At 40.8% G+C, this 27,745-nt stretch overlaps 1 protein-coding gene across 4 annotated transcripts in view; it reads right to left on the bottom strand.

The window, feature by feature from the left end:
* The window catches only part of mtor (mechanistic target of rapamycin kinase), a 366,257-nt gene that overhangs the window by 161,321 nt on the left and 177,191 nt on the right, over positions 1-27,745 (bottom strand). For all 4 annotated transcript variants that reach the window (XM_048561203.2, XM_048561201.2, XM_048561202.2 and 1 more), the window contains one exon: positions 10,460-10,535. In XM_048561203.2, coding sequence (XP_048417160.1) covers positions 10,460-10,535 — 76 coding nt within the window. The remainder of the gene's footprint in view (positions 1-10,459; positions 10,536-27,745) is intronic.

Here is a 27,745-nt window from a genome sequence, read left to right as displayed (position 1 = left end):
AGCAGATCCTGGCAGCATTCAAGGGAGAAAGAAGTGTTAATGTTTCAAGTATGGTGACTCTTCATCAGATACATCAGTTCTGATGAGGAGTCCCCAGATTTGAAACATTAACTCTTTCACCCCACAGATGCTGCCAGACCTGAGTTTTGCCAGCAATTTCTGTTTTAATGGGATGCACAGTGGCATGGTGGTTAGCACTGTTGCCCCACAGCACCAGGGACCTATGTTCGATTCCAGCCTTGGGCAATTGTCTGTGCGGAGTTTGCACATTCTCCGTGGGTTTTCTCTGGGTGCTCCGGTTTCCTCCCACAGTCCAAAGACGTGCAGGCTAGGCTAGGTGGATCGGCCGTGCTAACTTGCCCGTAGCGTTCAGGGGTTTGTAGGTTATAGGGGAATGGGTCTGGGTGGGATGCTCCAAAAGGGGTGGTGTGGACTTGTTGGGCCGAAGGGCCTGTTTCCACACTGTAGGGAATCTAATCTACTCTAAATAAAATTTTTAAAAATCTGAACATTTTTACACAGCATCCTGATTATTTCTGTAGTTCAGCTGAACTTATTCCAACTGATAGCACATGGATTTGTATATAATGTCTTTTCACATACCAGGGCTAATTATGTCATGTGTTGTCAAATCCAATGATCGCGCACATATAAAGTCTGACTCATCAATTTTCTTTTGGATTCAAAAGAGGGATTTAATCAGTCAATGCATTCCAACAGGCACAACATAACCATTTTCACCTTAAAAGTGACTACACTACAAATGTGATTCTTCAGCTGTCAAGTGCTTTGGGATGTTTTAAGCAAAGAATAAGTGCTATAAACATGCAGTTTTTTTTCCTCAATGGTCTTCACTGAATATTGTGCAACTGTATGAACTGAGGTGTCCTCAGAGTGGATTGCACAGGCTCAACAAATATAAATCTTGACAAATAAAAGTGATTTCTGATTCTTGACAGTATTAACTTAGCTAGTTTGTCTTAGTGTTGCTTTTTATGGCACATAACCTGTACTGTGGAAGCCAGCCACACTTCTTTAGGATTAGACAATTAAAATAGCAGTTTCAGGAAATAACCAATATTGAGATAACTGTGGAGGTATAAACATAATTCCTACACAGTTACCTTAGTTGCACAGCTGCTGAGCAGACTGCGAACAGGCTCTGTGGGTTTCACTTTAATACCACACTGGTAAACTAGTAGAGTATAATGCAAAATTAGTGTAAGAAGAAATGACAGCAATGAAGAAACTACCATTCAGTCATTCAAGACCACTAGTTGTTAACGACTGACACAAAATTAAAAGAAACATTACACTGGAATCCCACAGTTTGTCTTTGAATACATAAACCCATCCAAGACCATTGCATTTTAATAACTATGTAACAGGATGCAAGGCAACTTAACTATAGCATAGCGAAAGTAGCTTTTGGTGATGGGTCATGTTAACTTACTAATCTGCCAGAGCAGAAACTTTGAGCAGAGTTTTGTAGTGCTGGAGGTGGTGGGCCTGGAGGTGGGAAGACAACCTAATCAGACGGGGCAGTAGCATAACTGAATCCCTCCGCTTTTCCATCCTCCCCTTGAGTTCTAGGCTGCAAGTCCATTTTTGATGTTTTTGCCTGATTGCTAAATGGGAACCTTAAGTGATCAATTAACTATCAAAGGCACTCAGTGTCAGATCAAGGTTTGATCGATGTCTGCTGAAAACTATCCTCCTGCCCTCCTCACCTGTGAAAAGAAAACACTCACCAACAAAATATTTACCTTACACCTTGATCTTTGTAATCTTTGCTAATTTTCAAGCGGCAGCCATGGTTTGTTCATGGCACTGCCAAGTTGGAATGCTGCCAACCTCTGACTAGCTCGCAGATTTTGCTGAACAGGACTTTCAATATTGGAGACTTGATTTCAGAGAACATCTTGCTGTGCTTTCTAAACTGCCCAAGAAGAAGATATACACTTGACTTTCCTCTAAATGTCTGCATTTGAGTTTCTGGCAACCTTGTTAGCAAGGCATCCATCAAAAGCAGAAAATTTATCCTTGGTTACAAAGACAATGGCTTACAAAATCATGGTGTAAATCATTATTTTCATCATTTAATTTCATTTACATTTGAAAAGCTTTATTACACTACGCAGAACCAACAAAAGAACACCGTATGTTCTAAGATCAACTGATGCTATCCTTCAATGATCTTACATTTGGTCTATGCCATTCACTGATTGAAGTTCAATAGCCTAACTGCAGGTCAAGTGAGTGCAACTTTCATAAAATACAATAGCGAGTGAGGTTGTGGTTGCCAAAATGGTGGAATGCTATAACTTCTTTCACACGGAGTGATTTTAATGAATATCAAATGGACATCAAGAGCTTCTTTAGATAAATATAAAATATCAGAGGCCAGGGTTAACATAGGCCCTTTACAGGGTGAGGCTAGGGAAACAGTAATGGGGAATCAGGAAATGACAGAGGAATTGAGTCAACACTTTGCATCAGTTTTCATAGTAAAAGACACTATTGAATATATAAATACTAAATTATCAAGTGGCAAGAAGAGAGGAAATAAATGCAATAATTATCACGAGAGGAAAAGTGCTATAGAAACTAATGGGGCTAAAGACTAATTAATCCCTGGACGCCATTTGATGTATGCTAGGAAATTAAATGAAGTATGTACAGAGATAATGAGATACACTGGTAGGAATCTTCCAAGAATCTATAGATTCTGGAAATGTCCCAGGGGATTGGCAAACTACCAATGTAATGCCCTTATTTAAAAATGGGAGACAAAAACAGGTAACTACAGTCATTTAGATTAACATTTGTTGTTGGGAAATTGTAACTGTCTTTTATAAGGGATGCAATAAATAATCAGAGTTAGGAGGGCTTCGTGTCGGAACAATCATATCAAACAAATTTATCAGAATTCTTTGAGGAGGTAACAAGCAGGATTGATAAAGGGGAAACAGAGAACGTAACATATTTGGATTTTCAGGAACCACACAGTAAGTTAGTTAATAAGATAAGGTCCCTGGTTTTCAAGGTAGTATATCAGCATGCATACAAGATAGAAAACTATTGGGATAAGGGGGAATTCTCAGGATGGTAATCTGGAACTAGTGAGTGCCACATGGATCAGTATTAATTATATGGATGAAAAAAGTGAATGCACCATAGCAAACTTTTCAGGTGACACAAAAATAGGTTGCAAGGGAACTGCTGAGAGTTAGTAGAGGTATAGAGACAGGATAAGGAAGTGGGCAAAACTTGGCAGATGGAATATAATGTGGGAAAATGTGAGAGTACGCACTTTGACAGGAAGAACAGAGGAGCTGAATAATGACTTAAATGGACAAAATCTGCAGAAAGCTGCAGTACAGAGGGATTTGGGAGTCCTCACAAATAAATCACAAACAGCTGGCATAGAGGTTCAGCAGGTAATAAGGAAGGCAAACTGAATGCTAGTCTTTATTTCAAAGGGAATGCAGTATAAAAAAGGACTTGTTGAAACTATAAAGGCATTAGTTAGACCACTTCTGAAAAAACTGGGAAGATTTTTAGTCCTCTGAAACATAAAAAAAAAATACTGGCATTGGAGGCAACCCAGGGAAGGTTCACTAGATTGACAAAGTGTGAAGCTGGATGAACACAGCAGGCCAAGCAGCATCTCAGGAGCACAAAAGTGGACGTTTCAGGCCTAGACTCTTCATCAGAGAGGGGAATGGGGAGAGGGTTCTGAAATAAATAGGGAGAGAGGGGGAAGTGGACCGAAGATGGAGAGAAAGGAACATAGGTGGAGAGGACAGTATAGGTGAGGATAGGTCAATCCAGGGAGGACAGACAGGTCAAGAAGGCGGGATGAGGTTAGTAGGTAGGAAATGGAGGTGCGGTGTGAGGTGGGAGGAAGGGATAGGTGAAAGGAAGAACAGGTTAAGGAGGCGGGGATAAGTTGGGCTGGTTTTGGGATGCAGTGGGAGGAGGGGACAAGTTGGGCTGGTTTTGGGATGCAGTGGGGGGAAGGGAAGATTTTGAAGCTTGTGAAGTCCACATTGATGCCATTGGGGTGCAGGGTTCCCAAGCAGAATATGAGTTGCCGTTCCTGCAAACTTCGGGTGGCATCATTGTGGCACTCCCTCACACCCCGCCCCCGCACACATCCCTCACACCCCGCCCCCGCAGCACCAACAACAGCCCTAAGAGGATCCCCCTCGTCCTCACCTACCACCCCACCAACCTCCGGATACAACGCATCATCCTCCGATGCTTCCGCCATCTACAATCCAACCCCACCACCCAAGACATTTTTCCATCCCCACCCTTGTCTGCTTTCCGGAGAGACCACTCTCTCCGTGGCTCCCTTGTCCGCTCCACACCGCCCTCCAACCCCACCACACCCGGCACCTACCCCTGCAACCGCAGCAAGTGCTATACTTGCCCCCACACCTCCTCCCTCACCTCCATCCCAGGCCCCAAGATGACTTTCCATATTAAGCAGGTGTTCACCTGCACATCTGCCAATGTGGTATACTGTATCCACTACCCGGTGTGGCTTCCTATACACTGGGGAAACCAAGCGGAGGCTTGGGGACCGCTTTGCAGAACACCTCTGCTCGGTTCGCAATAAACAACTGCACCTCTCAGTCGTGAACCATTTTAACTCCCCTCCCATTCTTTAGACGACATGTCCATCATAGGCCTCCTGCAGCGCCACAATGATGCCACCCAAAGGTTGCAGGAACAGCAACTCATATTCCGCTTGGGAATCCTGCAGCCCAATGGCATCAATGTGACTTCACAAGCTTCAAAATCTGCCCCCCCACCCCCCCAGCCACTGCATCCCAAAACCAGCCCAGCTCGTCCCCTCCCCACACTGCATCCCAAAACTAGCCCAGCTTGTCCCCGCTTCCTTAACCTGTTCTTCCTCTCACCCATCCCTTCCTCCCACCTCAAGCCGCACCTCCATTTCCTAACTACCACCTCATCCCACCTTCTTGACCTGTCCGTCCTCCCTGGACTGACCCATCCCCTCCCTACCTCCCCACCTATACTCTCCTCTCCACCTATCTTCTTTTCTCTCCATCTTTGGTCCGCCTCCCCCCTCTCCCTATTTATTTCAGAACCCTCTCCCCATCTCCCTCTCTGATGAAGGGTCTAGGCCTGAAACATCAGCTTTTATGCTCCTGAGATGCTGCTTGGCCTGCTGTGTTCATCCAGCTTCACCCTTTGTTGTCTTGGATTCTCACACATCTGTAGTTCCCATTATCTCTGTTCACTAGATTGATCCTGGATATGATAAGACTGTCACGTGAGGAGTAGTTGATTAGGTTGGACGTGTACTCATTCGTCAGTTTGAATGACACTGATTGCAACCTTAACCTCACTTTGAATCATGAGTGCAGATTTCAAATTCAAATAATTTCCATCAAAAATAGTTTATTTCCACATTTGCAATATTGCTTGCCTCCACTACAACTTAACCAATCTGTTACTAAAATACTTATCCATGTCCTGGTCACCTCCGTTATCACTGGTGCAATGCTTTCTGGGCCAACCAGCCAAAAAGTTTATTTTCCATGAACTTCAGTTGTCTCCTCACATGTTCTAAATGCGATAACGCCTGCCTCACTGACTTGTATTAGGTCTGGACTGCCCACTACTTTATGCAAACACAACAAAGGTCACTCTTCTAGATGACATGAGGAGTTAAAACAAAACATCGAGATTGTGAAACATGGATAACGTAGATCCCTTAAATTCAGTACAACTTCCAAAAGGCATTTGATAAGGTACCACACTAAAAGTTAATACACAAGGCAACACCGCATGGGGTTAGCGGTAATTTATTACTTAGACAGAGGGCTGGTTAACCAACATAAGGCAGAGAATTAGGACAAAATGGGTCTTTTTCTGGTTGGTATGATGTAATCCATGGGGTGAAATATGATTCGGTCTTTGGCCACAACTATTTGCAATCTATATTAATGAGTTGGATATGAGGACAAAAGTACTATAAACAAATGGAATTTTGGTATTATTGCTGAAAGAATAGAGTATAAAAGTAGGGAAATGTTGCCACAACTGTACAAAGCATTAGTGAAACAATGCCTACAATGCTCCATACAGTTTTGATCAACTTACTTGAGGAGGAACTTAGTTGCATTGGCGTCAATTCAGAGGAGATTCGCTAGATTGATTGGAGAACTGAGGCATTTGTCTTACAAAGAAAAGTTAAGCAGTTTAGGTCTATACTGTCTGGAGTTTAGAAGAATGGGGATACTTATTGAGATAAACAAGATGCAAAAAGGAATTGACAAAATAGACATAGAGAGGGTGTTCCCTCATCTGAGTGAAATTAGACCATGAGGTCATATTTTTAGGGTCAGGCATAATAAATTGAAGACCGAGATGAGGAGAAATTATTTCATTCAAAGTGTCATGAATCAGCAGAATTCACTACCTCAGAGTAGGATGGATGCCAGAATATTGAGAAATTTAAGGAGGAAATCGACGGATTTTTAAACAGTAACAAGTTGAAGGGTTATGGGGAGCAGGCAGAATAGTGAAGTTGAGGCCGTAAGGAGATCAGACATGATCCACCACTCATGAATGGTGCAGCAAGTCACTGAATCCAAATTGCCTCCTCTGGTTCTTATCACTGAAGACATATCCACTGTCTGAAAAACAGATGGCTCTTCCATTACATTCCCTAATGGTATCCTGCAAAATGTAGTAGGAGGCTCCTCAGGAAACAATGGATTCAGTAGTTATCAGATACAATAATTATTGCTGTATCCCAAAAAATGCAGCATGCCAACACAAAACAAAAGTGCCAAGACTATCTTTGAGCAAATTCTCTTCCAACTGGCTTCATTTTCTTTTCAGAATACCCTGTTAAACAATATTTTCACCATTATAAAACATAAACTGCAATAAGACACATGTAAAGACTTTGAAATAAGGAATGGTACAGCTGTAGGGATGAATCCTGCTCCTGTTTCTTCCATTCTTAACTCTGGCACATCTGCAAAACTGCAGGAAGGTTACAGAAACATTAATTAACTACTGCTCATATTTTACCCTTCACTTGGTAAAAGTTTATTAGATTGAGTGCAATCACTCTAAAACTCAACCAGCTTCACTGCTTGCAGACAAGGATAGGTGATCAGAGTGAAATCAGTTTTTTTGTCACTGAAAAATATACTGATCAAATTTAAAACACTGAAATGCTAGTTTAGCAGAATCTGAAAAGTAAAAGAAAATCTATGGTTTTCTTGTTTCAAAAGGCTGGCCTGCCAGCTGCATATTTTCAGTATTTTCTGCTCCTATTTTAGATGCAGCTACCTAGTAGATTTACTAGCATTTTGGTCAGATCCAGAGACTGACATTCAAAATATTATGATTTTTTTCAGGGACTCCAAAGCAAATAATTTACTTGAAAATATGCAAATTCCCTCTGTTTAGAAGCAATTGCATTTTATGATTTTATTTTAGAAAGTCAAAAGAAGAATTTATACGGACAAATCTGGCCAAAATCAGAACCAGAAACCCGTATAATGGCAGCACTGCAGGACTTTTCTAAATTGGACTGAGGTGATTCAACGTCTGTTTCATGTGGTTCTACAGATATGCAAATATTTCTTAAATATCCATATTAACCTTTGACATTTTTCTAATAATTTTGCCACTATTTCACTGAAATCAGTGTGACACCACTTTTACATATTACAGTAGTATTAGCAGCGGAGATAGTAGGAACTTTTCTGAAGAAGGATCTTGATCCGAAATTGTATCAGAGATAATGGGAACTGCTGATGCTGGAGAATCCAAGATAATAAAGTGTGAAGCTGGATGAACACAGCAGGCCAAGCAGCATCTCAGGAGCACAAAAGCTGATGTTTCGGGCCTAGACCCTTCATCAGAGAGGGGGATGGGGTGAGGGTTCTGGAATAAATAGGGAGGGAGGGGGAGGCGGACCGAAGATGGAGAGAAAAGATGGGTGGAGAGGAGAGTATAGGTGGGGAGGTAGGGAGGGATAGGTCAGTCCAGGGAAGACGGACGTATCAAGGAGGTGGGATGAGGTTAGTAGGTAGGAAATGGAGGTGCGGCTTGGGGTGGGAGAAAAGGATGGGTGAGAGGAAGAACAGGTTAGAGAGGCAGAGACAGGCTGGGCTGGTTTTGGGATGCAGTGAGGGGAGGGGATGAGCTCGGCTGGTTGTGTGATGCAGTGGGGGGAGGGGGCAAACTGGGCTGGTTTTGGGATGCGGTGGGGGAAGGGGAGATTTTGAAACTGGTGAAGTCCACATTGGGCTGCAGGGTTCCCAAGCGGAATATGAGTTGCTGTTCCTGCAACCTTCGGGTGGCATCATTGTGGCACTGCAGGAGGCCCATGATGGACATGTCATCTAAAGAATGGGAGGTGCAGTTGTTTATTGCGAACCCAGCTGAGGTGTTCTGCAAAGCGGTCCCCAAGCCTCCGCTTGGTTTCCCCAATGTAGAGGAGGCCACACCAGGTACAATGGATACAGTATACCACATTGGCAGATGAGCAGGTGAACCTCTGCTTAATATGCAAAGTCATCTTGGGACCTGGGATGGGGGTGAGGGAGGAGGTGTGGGGGCAAGTGTAGCACTTCCTGCGGTTGCAGGGGAAGGTGCCAGGTGTGGTGGGGATGGAGGGCAGTGTGGAGCGAACAAGGGAGTCACGGAGAGAGTGGTCTCTCCGGAAGGCAGACAAGGGTGGGGATGGAAAAATGTCTTGGGTGGTGGGGTTGGATTGTAGATGGCGGAAGTGTCGGAGGATGATGCGTTGTATCCGGAGGTTGGTGGGGTGGTGTGTGAGAATGGGGGGGATCCTCTTTGGGTGGTTGTGGCGGGGGCGGGGTGTGAGGGATGTGTTGCGGAAAATGCGGGAGACGCGGTCAAGGGCGTTCTCGACCACTGTGGGGGGAAAGTTGCGGTCCTTGAAGAACTTGGACATCTGGGATGTGCGGGAGTAGAATGCCTCATCCTGGGAGCAGATGTGACAGAGGCGGAGGAATTGGGAATAAGGGATGGAATTTTTGCAGGAGGATGGGTGGGAGGAGGTGTATTCTAGGTAGCTGTGGGAGTCGGTGGGTTTGAAATGGACATCAGTTACAAGCTGGTTGCCTGAGATGGAGACTGAGAGGTCCAGGAAGGTGAGGGATGTGTTGGAGATGGCCCAGGTGAACTTGAGGTTGGGGTGGAAGGTGTTGGTGAAGTGGATGAACTGTTTGAGCACCTCTGGGGAGCGAGAGGCGGCGCCGATACAGTCATCAATGTAACGGAGGAAGAGGTGGGGCACAGCTTTTGTGCTCCTGAGATGCTGCTTGGCCTGCTGTGTTCATCCAGCTTCACACTTTGTTACACATACATTACATCTTTTTTCAAAAATGATGGACTCATGGGGACAGCCAAACTCTGTTGCATCTCCATGGCAATGTCGTTCCCAAACAGAGTCTATCTGCTTGTCCTGGGAATTAGAATTCACTGTTCATGCTAGATCTCTGTGTCAATAATGGCCCAACCAGTCAGCACCGTCTTTTCAATCAGTATAAAATGGTGTCTGTTTCTCACATCCTAATTCTCATGAGTGCAAGGCAAAATGCTTCAACTTCTAGTCTCTTTTTAGCAATGTTTAAAAACCAATGCAGCTTTTTATCATTAGGAGGAAACAATATATTATAGACAACACTTCTAACAGCTGCGGAGATAGGGCAGTAGTGGGAAATTTCAGCTGACAATTAAGTGCCAGCAATTCTATTCAAGTGTTGCATAAAGTCCATAAGTCCCAACCATGAGTTTGGCAAATTGTTACGGTACCATCTCAAATTTACACATACTATTTATAGGTGTGTTGTACACATGGAAAACTATATTAATAAATGAGAATTCAGGTTAAAAAGTGCATAATTAATTGAGTCATACACAAATCTCCTGCACAGGGCTACAACCACTTCTTCAAAGCGTACATTATGAAGTGCTGGCACATGGGCAGGTTAAGTATAGTACATTTACACCTGTAGTTCCCTACCTAGTGTGATCCTGACTCCCACTGTTTGAGCTCACAATTAAAGTCCTGCCTTCTCGATCTCTCCGCTTGCTCAAGGCATGGTAACCCTCAGATTAAACTCACGACCAGTATCCCTCTCTCGAATGAGACAGCAGACCTACAGTCCTCTTGTGCTGGGAATTACAATTCATGCCAGATCTCTATGTCAATAAAGATCCAACCAATCAGCACCGTCTTTTCAATTTGTATAAAATGGTGTCTGTTTCTCGCATTCTAATTCGTTTGAGAGCAAGGCAAATTGCTTCAACTTTACCTTGATTCCAATAACATGTAACTGTTAGTACTGTGAACACATGCCAAACAGTTACTTTTAGGGATAAACTGCACTGGTTTGCTTTTTAGGCACAAGGTATTCAGAATACTTACTAACTCCCCATAGTGTTTCATCGCATATTCCAGGACTCCAGCGGCGGCCTCAGGCTGCTGCAATTTGTTGTTTATGCTGTTAATGAAAAGAGGACCCATTTAGTACAGTCATGCTATAAATAAAGTACACTAATCTAGAAATGAATACTTATCAAGTCCACATGCTATCCCAAAGTGCTTCTTATTTAAGTAACTGTTTGTGAAGTAAAACTGCAGTTACACATTAGAAATTAAAAGCTTGAGCTTCTGTAATATTTGATACAGAATACAGGCAGTTCTGCTATAATGTGTGTTTCATTAACACGAATTGGCTGCAATGCAATTGATGAATAGTGGACGTTATTTAGACAATGCAAACTTTCTACTGCACAGTATAGTGATTTTTTATAGCAATTTCCCTATAACAGAGTTTTCTATAGGGCAAGGTCATACAAGAATGCAACAATCATGTTATAGGAGAACTACCTGTAGTCAATGATCCAGTTCACAAAGTGCCTTTCATCTGCTGCTATTCAGAGGAATTAATTTCACAGATGTGGGGAAAAGATAAAGGACTGAGGCAGATAATAGGAAAAACAGGCAAGATAGACAAAATTCAGAAAAAATGCTATGTAATACAAGGGACAAAAGTGAAAACAATATTGTTTGCTGCCTCAAAATTGACGCCAGTTTAATAATCATGACATACCAGCATTGCACCAAGACCACTCAATGCTCAGAAGATACATGTATACACACAAATCATTAAATATACTCATGAATATGGTCAGAAATTTAAATTCTAATCTGATAAATATAGAAAACTACAAAATAACCTTCACAACTTCTCTTAGGTATATAAAGACACACAGTTAAGAATATCATCAGAAATTTATTACATTTCATGTTTCATTTTGTTACAATTTATGCAAAGGCCCATTAAAATAAAACATATGCGACTACATCAGTGGCAACCAGCATCTAAGCTGATGCAACTACACTCAGATGACAAAGGAATCACTTCACTAATGTGACAAAAGAATACATTTTTGGCTGGGTTTAGTTAGAAGCAATTTCTTTACAACTGCTCATTAAGCATTACTAGTCTTTACAATTTATCAAACTTTTTGCTGCGCTTGCTGCAAAGTGTGAAGAAAGGAAAATGTTAACTTGGAACAGAAAAAAGATGCTATAATTTGCTCAGTTTAACACATTTCAAAAATTATTCTGAATACAGTTATGAGCTATGGAGAATCCAATCATTTAACAACAGGTGAAGAGATATTTAAACAGCTGGATTGAACCAATAAGTTAAACACAGAGTTAAATATTAGAACACAGCCTTATCAATTATAAGATTCACAAGAAAATACTGCTAGATTAGTCGGAAGAGTTCAAGAAGGATAATCTACGATTACAGAAGTTCCCTCTAAAGGAGCATGCTGTAAATTAGTGTGTAAACAAATAAACTGTTAAATAGTCTATTTTGCAAAGTAACTTCATTCTCTGACCTGAAACCAAGGTCCAACACAATGCTTGGGAAGTGATGCAAGCTGTTATGGAATATAAGTAGCCCAGTATCTTTCAGCTATTACTTAGATTAGCTATCCATTTTTCTTACCAAGATCTCAAGGAAAGGATAAAGAGTTTCAGAGGCACAGGAATCTACAAATTTGTATAATGTAAATACAGGAATGAAAATCATTTACGGTAAGAAGACTTCAAAGGACTCAACAATAACAACCATCTAGAAACATACAGTTGGATACTTCCCCATGGTTATCATGAATTCTCTGCCACACCATCTATTGGATGGTAGAGCTATCAGAAAATTTATTGTAGAATAATCCTCAAATCATCGTGAACCTAAACCCTAAAATTCCTGGGAATCCCGATGCTGTTCACCAAAGTCAGTATTAATGCAGATGTCTAATGAGTTTAAATAAGAAGGTTAATATAACTTTTTTTCAAATATCTAATGGAGCAGACATTATTGTATGGTAACGTCAAGGGACTAGTGAAATCCAGAGGCCTACGCTAGTGCTCTGAACACATCGGTTCAAATCCCACCATAGCAGATGATGGAAGTTACACTCAATTCAAATGAAAAAATATCTGAAATTTAAAGCGAGCCTTACTAATGATGAGCATGAAATTGTCGTTGATTGCTATAAAACCCATCTGATCATTAACATTCTTTTGGGAAGGAAATGACTCCATACCACAGCAATGTGTTTGACAGCCCTTTCACATAACGAAGTGTCATAATAAGTCACTATTAAAAGCATCTAGGGATGAGCAATAATGTTGGTCTTGTCAGCGACTGTCAAATCCCATGGATGAAGGGGAAGAAAGAAGTCCCATTATGACAAATTTGAAGTCACATAAAATACCACAAATAAATAGATTCTTGAAACTTATCTTCACTCCAAATTTAGGGAAAACATTTATTTCTCAAAAACACTCTCTACCAACTCAAACCACATAGGTTCTAACTTATTTAAAATTCCACATCCTATTCCGAATGCCAAGTGCAGATCTTCCCGTTCCAGTAATAGTACTGTACATCAATTCAAATTCCTCCAAATTTCACTCAATCCCCTAACTTTTTCACTCCTAAATCCTAGTGGATACATCCTCTTGTGACTTCACTGCATTCCCTTGCTTGCAACATGGTCCACCAGGAATTGTACTCCTGCATTCTTCTATCTGCTCGAAAATCCTTACTTAAAGAAAAGTCCTTAAGATGGACTTTTTTCTGAATATGCTAGTCATTTTCCCTGGATGTGCATAAATCTCCTTGTGATGTTTTAATTTTGTGAAAGAGGTAAATAAATCCAAGTGTTTATTGTAGGCATAGAAATGTTATTTAGAGATAATAAATTATTTTACAAATACCGGTTTTATGACTCCTTGCAGTCAAACTTCTCCAATACCCATGCTTCTAGCAATGTGATTAAAAGGGTCTCACTTATTACCTTTGTAAACATGTGAGTATTGCCTTGGGAACTTTGATTCAAAAGAGCTTTGCACAGAGTGAATGGGCTGCTCTGTGAGCAAACAAGGTGAATACAATCTCTTTTCATTTCTTAAACCTCTGGGTACACTGGAGAAAACCACCAAATTCAGACCAATCCTTAAAAAAAACATACGGCTGACACAGTCCATTTCTGTCACACTAATAACTTGTAACTTTTCTTCCTCCTTCAGATTTAGCATTAAACGATGAGAATTTACAGTCAGTCAAACAGTCAGTTGGAACCAGTCCTTGAGTGTAGAACTGAGAGGCAGTTTCATAAATGATATGTAAGAAAAAGATTTCCTTCAGTCTTCAGCGATTTAGAAATGTCTTTGACATTTCAGTTGGTAAAGGTGAAAATATTACAAGCTGTTTTTATTCTTTAGAAACTTTTAGTTGATAGATTTTCATACAGGAAATGAGCTAATTTAGAGAGATCAAGTTATAGATTTTCTGTGAGACAATACTTTCTTTTCTGTTTACCCAAATTTTAATGCATCATGTGAAATCAAATAAGCAGATACTCATCTAGCTCTACATGCCCACGAATGCTAAACTGGCACATTTAAAGTATTCTATCACAATCCTGCTTACATATTGTATAGTCCATACCTAGGAAATGGCAAAACTTAAAGGAACATTTAAAAGAGATGGAAGTGTCTTTGACAACACAACAAAATACTCGTCAAATATTCTGTGATTGATTTCCTATTTTATGCAATACTTACATAATTCAAACATAACCAATTGTGAATTATAGTTACTAAATTTAAACATTTAAATGTTGGGATAAACTTTTCATCAACCATTACATGTATGCAGAAAATCCATAAGTGTTAAGAACAAGAAGCCATTACATCATTAAAATCTTGCAAGAGAACAGCCGTCTATCAAGCCCCTGCAAATTTTATAAATAAATTCACTCTCTGAAACAACGGTACAAGTTAGAAAAACAGATAAATGTTAATCTAAATCTCATCCCGACACCATTGTTGGAGCATAAGTAGAACTACAGCATCTTAAAGAGAAGATGCAGCACCACCTTGTTAGGAAACCAGGGATGGGTAATTGCAACATTATCATCATTGCCCATAACCAGAAAAGAAATATAAGGAAACACCCTTGTGTTTCAAACACCAGATTACAAGCTGCTCAAATTTTATTTGTGCACAAAGATGATTACAGGAATTGCGGGATGAAATTACTATTTTATTCTTTTCTGTCCAATGCTCTTGCTTTAAATCACTGTACAGTTGAAACAAAAGTGGAGGCTTCACCTACAGTTATGCTGTTCGGCATGTTTGGATTCTGCCTGGCCACTGTTGTCATCTCCAAGTCTCTCCAGATGGAAAAGGATATGAAAATGTGTCATTAAAAAACCACAACAGAATACTGGGTTGTCAACCTTTTTCAATATTCTGGTCAACTACATTTCTTACTTAAAACAAGTCCAGTGAGCCATCGTATCAAATGAAAAGGTGGTTTGTCAAGAGATCCTTCAAGCACGTTCAGAGGAAAAATAATGACTTCAACTGATATACATTATGATTGATGTCAAATAGTAAGAATTCTTAGTTAGCTACCAAGGTCGAATAGCCCAAATGGAATCTTTTGTTGTCTTTGCAGAATCTTCTTTTAAGAATATGCCTCAATTAAATCAAGGCAAATCAATACGCAGATACTAAAATCTAATTTTCCAGTCTTTTAAATGGGAAAACAAACAAATCTAATGTTGACAAATGTAAACGCAAAACTTCAATAACAGGCACAAAAATAACCACCAAGGTCTTTTTTGGGGCACCTTCTTTTTCAGTTTCAATTTCTGGGAAAAAGCCCGCAATTTAATGTTGAAATTGTTAAGGCAAGTGAAGTTTAAATTTTTATCCTGTTGAGCAAGACTCCAAGTTAGAGGTATACAAAAATGCTACAGTGGCACTATGTATTAACTGCTCACTGTTTCTACCTGTCAACATGCATCACAAAAAACCTGAAGATTTCTAAACTCTTTGTGCAGTTGTGAAGCACCCCAGATCAACACGAATATTAAATATTCCACTTTTTCCACTCCATCCCAGAAGCAGCATAATTTATACAAGTTGATTAACGAGATGGTTTCACTGAAGTACAAATATTCTTGTGATAGGCATAGAATCTTAAATTTCTACCTTCAGAAATTATTAATCATGGTGCAGTGTTGATAGGCTAAATTATCTACTTTAGTTACTATTGTAATGGTCCAGACCAAACCTCCCTCAAATACATCAAAGAGACAGCCTTAACCCTAACTTTTATCTTATTTTAAGGCAAATATAAGGTGCTGTGGTCCAGATGTAATTCAGTTGGTCACACTGCTAGGCTTCAAGCAAAACACACTTTCTTTTTACACTATAATTAAAATGTAACCAAAAGAAAGAAGAATGGGTCTAATTATAACTCTATACAAAAACGAAATAGAACAGCAGATTATTTAATTTCTAAATAGCAACTGCTGCAATGTAGTAACATTCCATAAATACACCCTTGGTAAAGGCAAATTCAGAAAAACAGGCTGTCCCACATGACAGGTTTCTCCAGTCCAGTAGAAAAGAACACCAAGAGAAAATTCTGGCTAATGTATGGCAACTTCCAACACCAACTTCAAAACCCCCCAACAACTGAAAAACTAAATTAAAACCCTAGTTCGTGGATGATGACTTCACCCATTCATGATGCTTCTTTTGTTCTAACTGATTTTTAAAAATCCCAGGACTTTGCAAGCTGTTCACTTTATTGTATTTATTTAAAGAATAACACAGCATCTCTGGCTCAAAATCTCTCCAAATAAAAAGAATAAAATAACTTCATAACACCATAGTATCTTCACACTATCAGAGCAAGTAACAGAATAGTAAGTCGGCACATTGATCAGCATCAAGAAGTAAATTTGTCATATTCCATAATTATTACCAGTACTTTGAATTTTTCTAAGATAACAAGGTGTAGAGCTGGATGAACACAGCAAGCCAAGCAGCATCAGAGGAGCAGGAAAGCAGATCTTTCGGGCCTAGACCCTTTTCTGAAGAAGGGTCTAGGCCCAACACGTCAGCTTCCCTGGTCCTCTGATGTTGCTTGGCCTGCCGTGTTCATCCAGCTCTACACCTTGTTATCTCAGATTCTCCAGCATCGGCAGTTCCTACTATCTCTGAAACTATTTTTGAAGATTCTACTTATGAGTTCTTCCTCCGTAATTCAAGACATGATATAGCTAGAAGAGTCAAACAGTAAATTATTGCTGTAGAATTTATGTTCTTAAATGTGAATTTGAAATAAGATTACAAATTCTCACTCCCTTGTACTCATTTCATATACTTAAGTTGAAAACATTTCTTACAAGTTAATGGTCATTCTTTTACACCATCAAATCATTATCACAAAAGAAGACAAACAAATTCTGAATACCGTTAATCAGAATAAACAACAAAGTCTGAGTCACATACCGAGGGTGAAAATGTTCGGAGAGTGCAAAGATACCATACAAAGTGTCTTACAAAGGTGTGAAGACATGAGACGGAGAAGAATAGGTTATAGTTATATACCACCTTTCATAGCCACCATGACATTCGAAGATACTTTTCAGACATTGAGGTACTTTGGAAATGTAGTAATTTTGTAATGTAGTAAATAAGTTACTAATTTATGGACGGTAACGGTTCCACAAACATTAATGTGATTGTAAACAGATTATCTGCTTTTGTGATGCAGGCTGAAGTATAAATAACGGCCAGGATACCAAGGACTGCAGATATAGAAGAGTTCATGCAATCTCTTAAAACAGATATTAAGCCACTGATTACCATTATTTATACTTAAAGTTAGACTTTTTGAGTTCTATTCCTGCCTTATAGCTTTTATAATTTAGGCTACTGAAGTGTGTTAGTTTGTTATTACTGACAGGTATAAACAGGGATAAAATTCAATGTCACTGAAATCTCTTGTAGGAAAAAAAATCAGCAGAGTACAGATAAAGAAATAATGATACTCAGCATTTATCCATCCATACAAGTACAGGTAACAAGGTCATCAACTCTCCCAAAACACCATCTACCCCAAATATTCAAAGATAGAATAAGGATAATTCTGTAGCTCATATACATATCTTTCTGTATCAAAACCACAAGTCAGGTTACTGGTGAAATAATTTCCTTTCCTACAAAGCCTTTACAACAGCAAAAAACTTTGGGAATAAACTCCAATCCACAGCTGAAGAATTTAAAAACAATGTTGAGTAAGTTATTCAGAGAGTATTACAGGTTACCGTTGCCTGTGTATTTCTTAATTTCTGCAAAACCTGCTGAACTATTTTATTAGGATCGCTTCTCCTTTATTTTCACATCAATAATGTGTTAGTTTCACGCGCTTTCATGAATTGGTCGTAACTGCTTACACAAGAGTAACCCAGTGTACATGATATCAGTTCATATGGGCATACATCACTGAGTCAGAAGGCTAAGAGATCAAACCCTATATTTGCCTTGAGCTCATAATCTAGGCTGACACTTCAGGAAAGAACTATCAGAGGTAGCATTCTTTGATTAAATGCTTAAGCCTTGGTTCCTTTTTTCAGCTTCAGTCCTTCTGGTGGATTTTAAGATCACAAAGTGTTCACTGAAGAAGAGCAGGTAGTTCTCCTGGTAAATCACCAACATTGCTCTCTCTCAATGAGCAGCACATAAACAAAACAAGCATAAATATTTTAACTTAGCTAAAAAGGAATGACCTGTATGATGTATAGGCATATGTGGCTACCGCAACATCCTGTAAATTGTCAACTTGTTTTGTTTTTATGCTGAGAGAGTTGAGAAGTGGCAAGTAACATTTGTGCCTCACAACTGCCATGCATCATCTTCAATAAGAAGACAAAAAGGCAATCTAACCATTATTGCTTGATATTCAATAGCGTTATCATCACTGAAACTCTCACTACCAACATTTTGGAGTTTACCATTGATCAGAAACTGATCTGGACAAGCCAGATAAACACAGTGGCCAGAAAAGCAGGGCAGACTCTAGAAATACTGTAGCGAATAACTCACCTCCTGACTCCCCAAGGCTAGTCTGCTATATATAAAGCATGCTGGAATACTTCACATTTGCCTGGGTGAATCCAATATTCAAGAAGTTTGACTTGACTGGCTCTATATCAACAAGCATCCATTCCCTCCAGCATCGACACTCAGTAGCACCAGCGTGTATGATCTACAAGATGCTCTGCAGAAATTCACCAAAAAATCCACAGACAATATCTACCAAACCCATGATTACTTCTATTTACTAACAGAGACACAGAGGTATACCACCACCTGCAAGTTTTATTTTGAGCCACTCACCATCCCAATTTGTAAATATATTGTCATTCCTTCACTGCCATTGGATCAAAATCCTGGAATTGTCTCCATAACAATTTTGTGGGTTTACCCATGGCACAAGGATTGCAATGGTTCAAAAAGACAGCTCACCACCACCTTCTCGAGGGATTCTACGAATAAATGGTGGCCAAGCTAGTGACGTCCATGCCCTACGTATGATCCATTTTCTTTAAAATTGTGACTTCTAATCTTCTTTTCACTGCTGTAGTAATTATTTTTGCTTAATTTAGAAAATTGGATGGTTGAAGTTTGTTAGCACAAGGAAACAAGAGAATTGTCAGGAATGAACCACATAACACTCAATGCATCTTAAAGAAATGAATTAGCAGCGGGGTTTTTAGGTTTGATGTTGTGATAAGACGCTCTTTAAATCAAGTGTAGCCATTTTGATTGAAATTATATCTTAGGACAAGTTACCTGATGATATATTCAATAGTATGCTGAAAAGGGAGATAGCTCAAAAGATGTTACAAAGATAGTTGGAACTGCCATGCTGGAGAATCTGAAATAACACGGTGTAAAGCTGGATGAATAGAGCAGGCCAAGCAGCATCAGAGGAGAAGAAAAGTTTGACATTTCGAGTCGAAAACGTCAAACTTTTCTTCTCCTCTAGTGCTGCTTGTCCTGTTGCGTTCATCCAGCTTCACAGTGCATTATCATAGCTTAAAAGATGTTTATTTTTCGCAAAGGTGGTACATCTTTAAGAATTGCTCAAAACATCTCAGCTGTTCTTAAAAACAAAAATCAAAAATTAATGACAGGCAATATACATTGGGCATAAAATCTAGCAAGATGTAACTCAATTATTCCTCCTGCATTGGAAATGGAAATTAATACAAATTCTAGTTTCCTCCTCATTATGTTAAGAGTCAGCATTTTTGTCTTACATTCAGAAACTGATCTACATAATGTAATGAAATTTAAGCATGGAGTAAACATTGGCCATATTATCTTAGGCAGTGATTTTTTAAAGTGGATGTTACAACTAAAATGTTCATAAAAAAACAGCAGTTGAATGGTACAACATGGTAGTGTGCTGGCCCCATACCACAAACAGCACAGATTGAAATCTATAATTTACTGCACAAGTAGTTCCCAACCCTGACTGAACAAACAGGACTAGGAACAGATGTGACACTTTCACAAACCTTACCAGCTCATTCCAGGCCAGGAAATGTTAGGGGGTGGGTGAGCACATTGGGGGGTGGAGGAAGAGAGAGAAGCCTGGGGGTGATCATGTATCTTTCACTCGCAGAGCATTAAGAACACAGGGACCAAAAAAAGGAGAATAAATACCTTACAAATAAAGTTGCAAACAATAAAATACACTCAAGTTCCAAACAGCAAGAGAAATCTTACTGTTCTGTCACCATTCCATGACCAAACAAGGTGCAGAGACAATTAATACAAACAAAAAACATGAATCATTGATTCAGTCTGTTTACAGATATCGGTAACTCCATAAGATGCAAGAGCATTTGAATTTTCAGTTAGCAAAAACATCAACCACTGTACTGCATGATATTTTTAACTTATGCTGATAGAGTTGTGCAGCTAGTATATAGTTACCATGACCCTTGCTGAAACACTTACTGAAATATTCAAGGAAGTAAACCATTAAAAGATTGCATTTTAGTTCAATGGCAGTATCACTAACAGTGAATCAAATTAACAGCAAAATACAGTGTCTTTTCAGAAAGTTGCATTTGCTTTGTACTCAACAAAGAGGTTGGTGTGAAAAGGACATTTAATGTAAGCTATTTGTTGAAACAACATTAAACAAAGACTAAATTTAAAAACTAAATCTGATCAGGGCACTTTGCAAACAGGCTCTTGATTTGACTCATTTGTAAAAGAACAATTTTATCCATGCTCCAAAGAGGAAGCCAGATGTCTCAAGTTGTGCCTCTGGATTATCAGCAACATTGGTCTGGAATCACAACACAGAACACTGCAACAAAGTTCCATACACTAATTCACAGCATACTTAAAACTTACACATTCTTCACATTGGTTCTAATTATGGCACGACTGAATATTTTTCTATTCGAAGAGAAATGAATTCACCCTTTGTGATACGTCATATTTCGACTTTTCTCAGTAAAAGAATTTATATGTTTCAGAAAGCAGAGCTTGTAAAAGACCACACTGGTGGAAGAAAAATATTGTATATTTGAACAGTAGAAACTTCATTGATTGCTCTTATTTTAGGAGTTGGACTCTCAGCTTATATTGCAAATACGACAGGGAACTAAACCCTGCAGCGTTGAACACCCTGGTCTGTGTGCAATATGTATAAACTAAAATGATAAACCATTTATAGCATGCACTCACAATTATTAGAAATGATGCAAATCCTTTCATAGACAATAAATTCCAAAGATCCAGGTGAGTTATCCCTGAACCACCAGAACAAATTTTATGGTTACTTGACCTGACTTGCATCTTTGCCTGCATTATAATTGTGAAAGTCCTTCTGTAAATAAATCCTAGTTCTTTGTTTACTTACACTGAGATGCCATCCTTAAAAAAAATCAAGGCAAGTTTAAGATTATTAAAAGCAAATATCACATAAATCTGTAGGTCTCTTTTAAATTTGATTCATCAGAATTCTGACAGGAGTATACATCTCTTGAAGGCATCTTCTAAATGGAAGTTAGTTCAGTTAGTAAAATATTTTTCTGGCATAAAAAGCATCAACTCAGAATCAGCAACTAAAAGACAGAATTTGAAACACTAATATTCTGTTCCTTGGTCAAATTCAGATGCCATATTGCATTGGCTAAAATCACCTAATTTGCATTGATTTCACCTAAGATTTCTTAACTGAGGAGGAAACAATCGCCTGTCTGAGGCTGACTTCCAGACTATACAGACACAAGAAAGGTAAACGAAAACCTTGTCTGAACGACAAACGTATTTTAAGAGTAAAATCAGAGACACATTTTCTTCCAAGAATATAAACTTCGCCAAAAATTTATTTTAAATGATAACAGCTTAAAATGCAGATTAAAAAAGTAAAATTCTGACAACTTGAATTTCCGCGGAATGTCTTGCAATGATTTCACTCTATACAAATCCTGAAACAATGCCCATTCAAACAATGATAATGGGAACTGCAGATGCTGGAGAATCCAAGATAACAAAGTGTGGAGCTGGATGAACACAGCAGGCCAAGCAGCATCTCAGGAGCACAAAAGCTGACGTTTCAGGCCTAGACCCTTCATCAGAGAGGGGGATGGGGTGAGGGTTCTGGAATAAATATGGAGAGAGGGGGAGGCGGACCGAAGATGGAAAGAAAACAAGATAGGTAGAGAGGAGAGTATAGGTGAGGAGGTAGGGAGGGGATTGGTCAGTCCAGGGAAGATGGACATGTCAAGGGGGCAGGATGAGGTGGTAGGTAGGAAATGGAGGTGCGGCTTGAGGTGGGGGGAAGGGATGGGTGAGAGGAAGAACAGGTTAAGGAAGCAGAGACAGGCTGGGCTGGTTTTGGGATGCAGTGGGGGGAGGGGATGAGTTGGGCTGGTTTTGGGATGCAGTGGGAGAAGGCTCCAAACCCCACCTCTTCCTCCGTTACATTGATGACTGTATCGGCGCCGCCTCTTGCTCCCCAGAGGAGCTCGAACAGCTCATCCACTTTACCAACACCTTCCACCCCAACCTCAAGTTCACCTGGGCCATCTCCAACACATCCATCACCTTCCTGGGCCTCTCAGTCTCCATCTCAGGTAACCAACTGGAAACTGATGTCCATTTCAAGCCCACTGACTCCCACAGCTACCTAGAATACACCTCCTCCCACCCACCCTCCTGCAAAAATTCCATTCCCAATTCCTCCGCCTCCGCCGCATCTGCTCCCACAATGAGGCATTCCACTCCCGCACATCCCAGATGTCCACGTTCTTCAAGGACCGCAACTTTCCCCCGCAGTGGTCGAGAATGCCCTTGACCGCGTCTCCCACATTTCCTGCAACACATCCCTCACACCCCGCCCCCGCCACAACCGCCCCCAGAGGATCCCCCTCGTTCTCACATACCACCCCACCAACCTCCGGATACAACGTATCATCTTCTGACACTTCCGCCATCTACAATCCGACCCCACCACCCAAGCTATTTTTCCATCCCCATCCTTGTCTGCCTTCCGGAGAGACCAATCTCTCTCTCCGCGACTCCCTTGTCCGCTCCATACTCACCTCCAACCCCACCACACTCGGCATCTTCCCCTGCAACCGCAGGCAGTGCTACACTTGCCCCCACACCTCCTCCCTCACCTCTATCCCAGACCCCAAGATGACCTTCCATATCAGGCAGATGTTCACCTGCACATCTGCCAATGTGGTATACTGCATCCACTGTACCCTGTGTGGCTTCCTCTACATTGAGGAAACCAAGCGGAGGCTTGGGGACCGCTTTGCAGAACACCTCCGCTCGGTTCACAACAAACAACTGCATCTCCCAGTCGCAAACCATTTCAACTCCCCCTCCCATTCCTCAGACGACATGTCCATCATGGGCCTCTGCAGTGCCACAATGATGCCACCTGAAGGTCGCAGGAACAGCAAATCCTATTCCGATTGGGAACCCTGCAGCCCAATGGTATGAATGTGGACTTCACAAGCTTCAAAATCTCCCCTTCCCCCACTGCATCCCAAAACCAGCCCAATTCTTCCCCTCCCCCCACTGCATCCCAAAACCAGCCCAGCTCGTCCCCTCCCCCCACTGCATCCCAAAACCAGCCCAGCCTGACTCCGCTTCCCTAACCTGTTCTTCCTCTCACCCATCCCTTCCTCCCACCTCAAGCTGCACCTCCATTTCCTACCTACCACCTCATCCCGCCTCCTTGACCTGTCCATCTTCCCTGGACTGACCTATCCCCTCCATACCTCCTCACCAATACTCTCCTCTCCACCCATCTTTTCTCTCCATCTTCGGTCCGCCTCCCCCTCTCTCCCTATTTATTCCAGAACCCTCACCCCATCCCCCTCTCTGATGAAGGGTCTAGGCCTGAAACATCAGCTTTTGTGCTCCTGAGATGCTGCTTGGCCTGCTGTGTTCATCCAACTCCACACTTTGTTATCTCCCATTCGAACAATGTCCATTTTTAGGGTCTAATAGAACTCAAAATGCTAATGCTGAATAGCACAGAACACATTCTGAATGAGATATAAAACATGACATGATTTATGTGCATATTTATTGTAAAATTCAAACCTTTTTTTTAAAACCAAGCAATAGAAATATATAATCCAATTTGCAAACTGAAAAATAAAAGTCCAGCAGTTAGCAATCACCAGCAGTCACCTTTCACCTTTAACAACACAAATGCAAGACAGGATTTGCACATGGCAGTAAAGTTAAGAGCCAAATTCATTTTTTTTTTCTTTATTCATTAATGGGATGAGGACATCACCGGCCAGGCAGTATTTATTGCCCATCCCTAACTGCCCAGAGGGCATTTCAGAGTCCACCATATTGTTGTGGGTCTGGAGTCACATTTAAGCCAGACCAGGTAAGGATGGCAGTTTCCTTCCCTAAACAACATTAGTGAACCAGATATGTTTTCCCGACAATCGACAATGATTTCATGGTAATCATTTGATTCTTAATTCTAGATACTTTATTGAATTCAAATTCCACCATCACCATGGCGGAATTTGAACCCGGGTCGCCAGAATGTTATCCAGGTCTCTGGATTAACAGTGCAACAATAATACAACTAGAATATTGCCTCCCCTTGAATTATTTTAAAACGTTAGACTACTTAAATTTAGCTCTCTCACATCCTTAGTTCAACAACAGTAAGGAAGTATTAGTGCAAATAAACAGCATTCCTACGAATCAAAAAGCATTAGTGCTGTTACATTTACATTGATGTAAAGTGGCCATAACAGCAGACCTCATCGGACACCAGAGTAGATTGAAATGAAGCAGTCAATAGCTAGCACAACAATGTTTGACAGCTTAGCCGTACACTGCACCTTACGATGATTCCAAAACTTCAATTGCAGTGTTTCTGACATTCTTAGAAAGCATTCAGACATTCTTGCTGCTGCCAAGTTAAATATTGCCTGCCATAAGTGCTCAGATGTCAAAATGCAATCGCATCCACTTTCATTATATCTGGGTGCTAGATTGAGTGCAATTATTCAAGATGACAAACAGTCTGTCAACTTCACCAATGAAAACAGGTGCCAGCACCTTAATTGCAGTATAACTGCAGTTTAGGAGCGATGCACATTCCATTTGAACATACAAAACCATTTTAAAACATTGTTACATTAAGATATTTTACATAAAAATTAGTGCCTACTACTGCAAATGAGTAACAAGTAGCCAAAATTCAACACCTCAACCAGCAACTGTGAAATCAGAGAAGTGGGTCACAGTAGAAATAGTCAATTTATGAATACATCTTTTCAATATGTTGATTAAATTTAGGTTAAAAGAGCAAATATATACAGTAAATTTATTAATTGTAGGAAATGGTAAATATTTGGTTTTGGAAGGCTTTCCCATTTTCTACTACTGGTAACTGTGCTCACGTTCAAACAATGTTCTGTGAAGGTGTCTAATACAGAATGGAACTGAAAAAATAGAAACTGGGTATACAGGAATTAGGAAGACGATTATGAAAACTCTGGAACGTATCATTTACTTGCTAACCAGACAGTTGTTCTATTTGTACAAGCTGAGAAATCAACATTAGGAGCCTCACTTTACACCTTTCAAAATAATTCCTTGTTTCTTACAAGTCTACTTTGCAAACAATTTGAATCCCATGGATTCTTCTAGCAATGGTTTCTACAAGCCCTGTCATCATTGATTATTTCTAGAAAACAACAGGTGAGCGTGAAAAAAACTGGAGTCATCTTGGATACGTGCATCCCGAGACATAGAATGGCCAGGTATACCATGAGAAATAGAAGTCGCTATTAGGGGCAGCACAGTGGCTCAGTGGTTAGCACTACAGCCTCACAGAGCCAGTGACCCCGGTTCGATTCCAGCCTCGGGAGACTGTCTGCGTTGAGTTCACACATTCTGCCCGTGTCTGCATGGGTTTCCTCTAGGTGCTCCGGTTTCCTCCCACAGTCCAAAGATGTGCAGGCAAGGTGAATTGGCCATGCTAAATTGTCCCATAGATGTGTAGATTAGGTGGGGCACAGAGGGATGGGTCTGGGTGGGATGCTCTGAGGGTTGGTGTGAGCTTGTTGGACTGAAGGGCCTGTTTCCACACTGTAGGGATTCTATTCTATGATTCTATGAATGAGAAGTTACAGTGGCTATAAACAAATCAGAGGCTCAGTTGATAAAGAATGCCAGCAAGAGATGGAAATCTGGAAAGAATTTGTTGTATTTATTGAAGGGCCAGATAAGATGCAGCAAGTCCCATCTTACAATCAGATATGCACAGAAAAAATGCTTCTTGAGAGTATACATAGGCTGAAGTCAGATGAGTGGCTTGGGCTTTCGAAGAGAGATTTGGTGATCAAAAATTTAGAACGGATACTCTTATAGCAGGAAAAGCAAGTCTAAGATTCTTAGCTCTTAATGACAAATTCCTGGAAATATAAATCAATCGATGGAAAAGCAGCATATTTGTAATGGGAAACACAGAGTCTCTGTAGTGTAGAGGCAGGCCATTCAGCCCATTGTGTCCTCACCAACCCCCCGAACAGCATGTCAAAGGGAACTTCTTTTGAAGACACCTTTGAAGAGAACCTCGCCATGTAGAAGGGAGCTTATGGAAACTAAGCAAATGTGTTTATTGACTAAATGCATAGAGTGACTGTGGTGTTTCTCAGTTAGGTCTGTCATGTTGAAAGTCAATTACATTCAATTAAAAAGAGAGACAGCAAAATTTCATTGGTATCACAAGGAGAAATCTGCAGGCTGAGAAGTTTTGCGGGAAACGTCTGCAGAATTGAAAAAATATGTAACCTACAAAGTTAAAAAGTTAAGACACAGTTAGTGATAGTCAAGATTCAAGGACCTCTAAATAAAAAGGATTGTATATTGAAAGAAGTAAGCAAGTCACGTCAGGAATAATGGGAACTGCAGATGCTGGAGAATTCCAAGATGATAAAATGTGAGGCTGGATGAACACAGCAGGCCAACCAGCATCTCAGGAGCACAAAAGCTGACGTTTCGGGCCGAGACCCTTCATCAGAGAGGGGGATGGGGAGTGGGAACTGGAATAAATAGGGAGAGAGGGGGAGGCGGACCGAAGATGGAGAGTAAAGAAGATAGGTGGAGAGAGTATAGGTGGGGAGGTAGGGAGGGGATAGGTCAGTCCAGGGAAGACGGACAGGTCAAGGAGGTGGGATGAGGTTAGTAGGTAGATGGGGGTGCGGCTTGGGGTGGGAGGAAGGGATGGGTGAGAGGAAGAACCGGTTAGGGAGGCAGAGACAGGTTGGACTGGTTTTGGGATGCAGTGGGTGGGGGGAAGAGCTGGGCTGGTTGTGTGGTGCAGTGGGGGGAGGGGACGAACTGGGCTGGTTTAGGGATGCTGTAGGGGAAGGGGAGATTTTGAAACTGGTGAAGTCCACATTGATACCATTAGGCTGCAGGGTTCCCAAGCGGAATATGAGTTGCTGTTCCTGCAACCTTCGGGTGGCATCATTGTGGCACTGCAGGAGGCCCATGCTGGACATGTCATCTAGAGAATGGGAGGGGGAGTGGAAATGGTTTGCAACTGGGAGGTGCAGTTGTTTGTTGCGAACTGAGCGGAGGTGTTCTGCAAAGCGGTCTCCAAGCCTCCGCTTGGTTTCCCCAATGTAGAGGAAGCCACACCGGGTACAGTGGATGCAGTATACCACATTGGCAGATGTGCAGGTGAACCTCTGCTTAATGTGGAATGTCATCTTGGGGCCTGGGATAGGG

This window comes from Stegostoma tigrinum, chromosome 28, assembly GCF_030684315.1.
Source record: "Stegostoma tigrinum isolate sSteTig4 chromosome 28, sSteTig4.hap1, whole genome shotgun sequence".
Classification (NCBI taxonomy): domain Eukaryota; kingdom Metazoa; phylum Chordata; class Chondrichthyes; order Orectolobiformes; family Stegostomatidae; genus Stegostoma; species Stegostoma tigrinum.
Note: the sequence above shows the minus strand (reverse complement) of the source record. Positions and strands in the feature narration are given on the sequence as shown.